Source organism: Penaeus monodon, chromosome 27, assembly GCF_015228065.2.
Source record: "Penaeus monodon isolate SGIC_2016 chromosome 27, NSTDA_Pmon_1, whole genome shotgun sequence".
Lineage (NCBI taxonomy): Eukaryota > Metazoa > Arthropoda > Malacostraca > Decapoda > Penaeidae > Penaeus > Penaeus monodon.
This window is the reverse complement of record NC_051412.1, coordinates 38,929,653-38,931,173: the sequence shown is the minus strand read 5'-3', so window position 1 is coordinate 38,931,173 and position 1,521 is coordinate 38,929,653. Positions and strand designations below refer to the sequence as shown.

At 35.8% G+C, this 1,521-nt stretch overlaps 1 protein-coding gene across 2 annotated transcripts in view; it reads left to right on the top strand.

The window, feature by feature from the left end:
• The first annotated feature begins 61 nt into the window (after window positions 1–61).
• The window catches only part of LOC119590846 (1-phosphatidylinositol 3-phosphate 5-kinase-like), a 38,892-nt gene continuing 37,432 nt past the window's right edge, over window positions 62–1,521 (top strand). For both annotated transcript variants that reach the window (XM_037939605.1, XM_037939604.1), the window contains exons 1-2: window positions 62–259; window positions 1,327–1,469. In XM_037939605.1, coding sequence (XP_037795533.1) covers window positions 142–259; window positions 1,327–1,469 — 261 coding nt within the window. In that variant the 5' untranslated portion in view covers window positions 62–141. The remainder of the gene's footprint in view (window positions 260–1,326; window positions 1,470–1,521) is intronic.

The window sequence follows — 1,521 nt, the reverse complement described above, 5'->3', positions numbered from 1 at the left end:
GTATTTATAGATGTCCTGCTTTGTATTTCATTCTGTGTTATGATTTATATATTTCAGGAATATGCACACAGCCTATCAATCCAGGTCATGAAGCAAGCCTAAGAAATTTCCCAAAAGGATGTGTTCCTGCTTGTGTTGAAAATGAACCGGTCAATTGATTCCCCGACTGGCCTGACAGAGTTTGGTCCCCTCACCCCCGATGAAAAGCCTCAGGGATATGGGTTCTCACTCGCCAAGCTCTTTACGAGAGCTATACGAGGTAGGACTTCGAGTTTTCGTCTGCCTGGTGTTAGCCCTGTCGTTTCCGTTTGTCATCCTTTGTTATAAGTGCCTTGTTGTAAGTAAGTTGTTTTTATTGCTAGACCTCTTTCATTTACCCCATCATTATGGTTAAGTTTAAAACACTGCCATAGCAAATTGTGACTAACGAGGTAGACTTTTGTCCCCTCATCTGTTTCGTTTTAGTAGAAATCTAGCAAAATTGCGTAAATCCATGCATATTAGAAAGTGATATGATATAGGAAGAGTAGAATTTACACCAGAATTTGAGGAATAGAGACTTTGAAAAGCCATATCTTTTTAACTTTTATTTTTGCATGTAAAACTTTTTTTTCATTGGAGGAATATTTTATTTTAATTTTCCCCATGTGGTAAGAAGAAACCACATGAAAGAGAAGTAAATAAGAGAAGAAAAGATGTCTTTTTGGCTTTGAAGTGTTTTTGATATTTTTGTTATTTTATTGGTCCTTTTTTTATATTTGTTGATATTTTGACAGTCGAAGGACTTTCACCATGGATATTATGATTTAGCTACCCAAAGTATTTTCCATTCACTTTCATCATAATGCATTCATTTAATCCCCGTATTTGCATGCGTTGTATGAGTAAGCCTTGAAGCCATTGTTTGTGCACTAACAAACAAAAAGGACATACTGTACACATTTCTTTATATTTTTCGTTTTCTTTTTAAATTGTTTGTATTTTTTTTCAGAGGATAATGAATAAATTATAAAATTCAAGTGTTTTCAAATATGAACAATAGTCTAGATTTTCTACTGCACATGTATGTCCTCATTCTGAAAGCTTGTGAAAGTTCATTTATTTTAACTGCTTTAGATTCAAAACCTTTTTTTTTTCTTAGCTGATATGAATGTGAGTAACATTATTTTGATTTTGTTCTAATACGTTTGTGTTTTGTGATATTAACATGAAAATTACTTCCTACTTTCACAGCAGTCCCCTCCATCCGTTTGTTTATATTATCTCACTACCTGTAACTCAGAGTACTTAGGGAACCATATGAACAGTCTTATTGCACCAAAACAGGGGGATCTTCGAAGCAGAGCAGCTCGTCAGAACACCAGCGGCAAGATCAGCGTGATCTCTTTGACAGTGGCGGACTGTCAGAGCACCAGGCTGTGTCACAGTCCAATTCTGTTATTGATGGAGGGTCAGGTTGGCTAGACAAGGTGATTATACGGTCATTTATGTGTGAACTTTATATATAGGCTATTGCGAGTC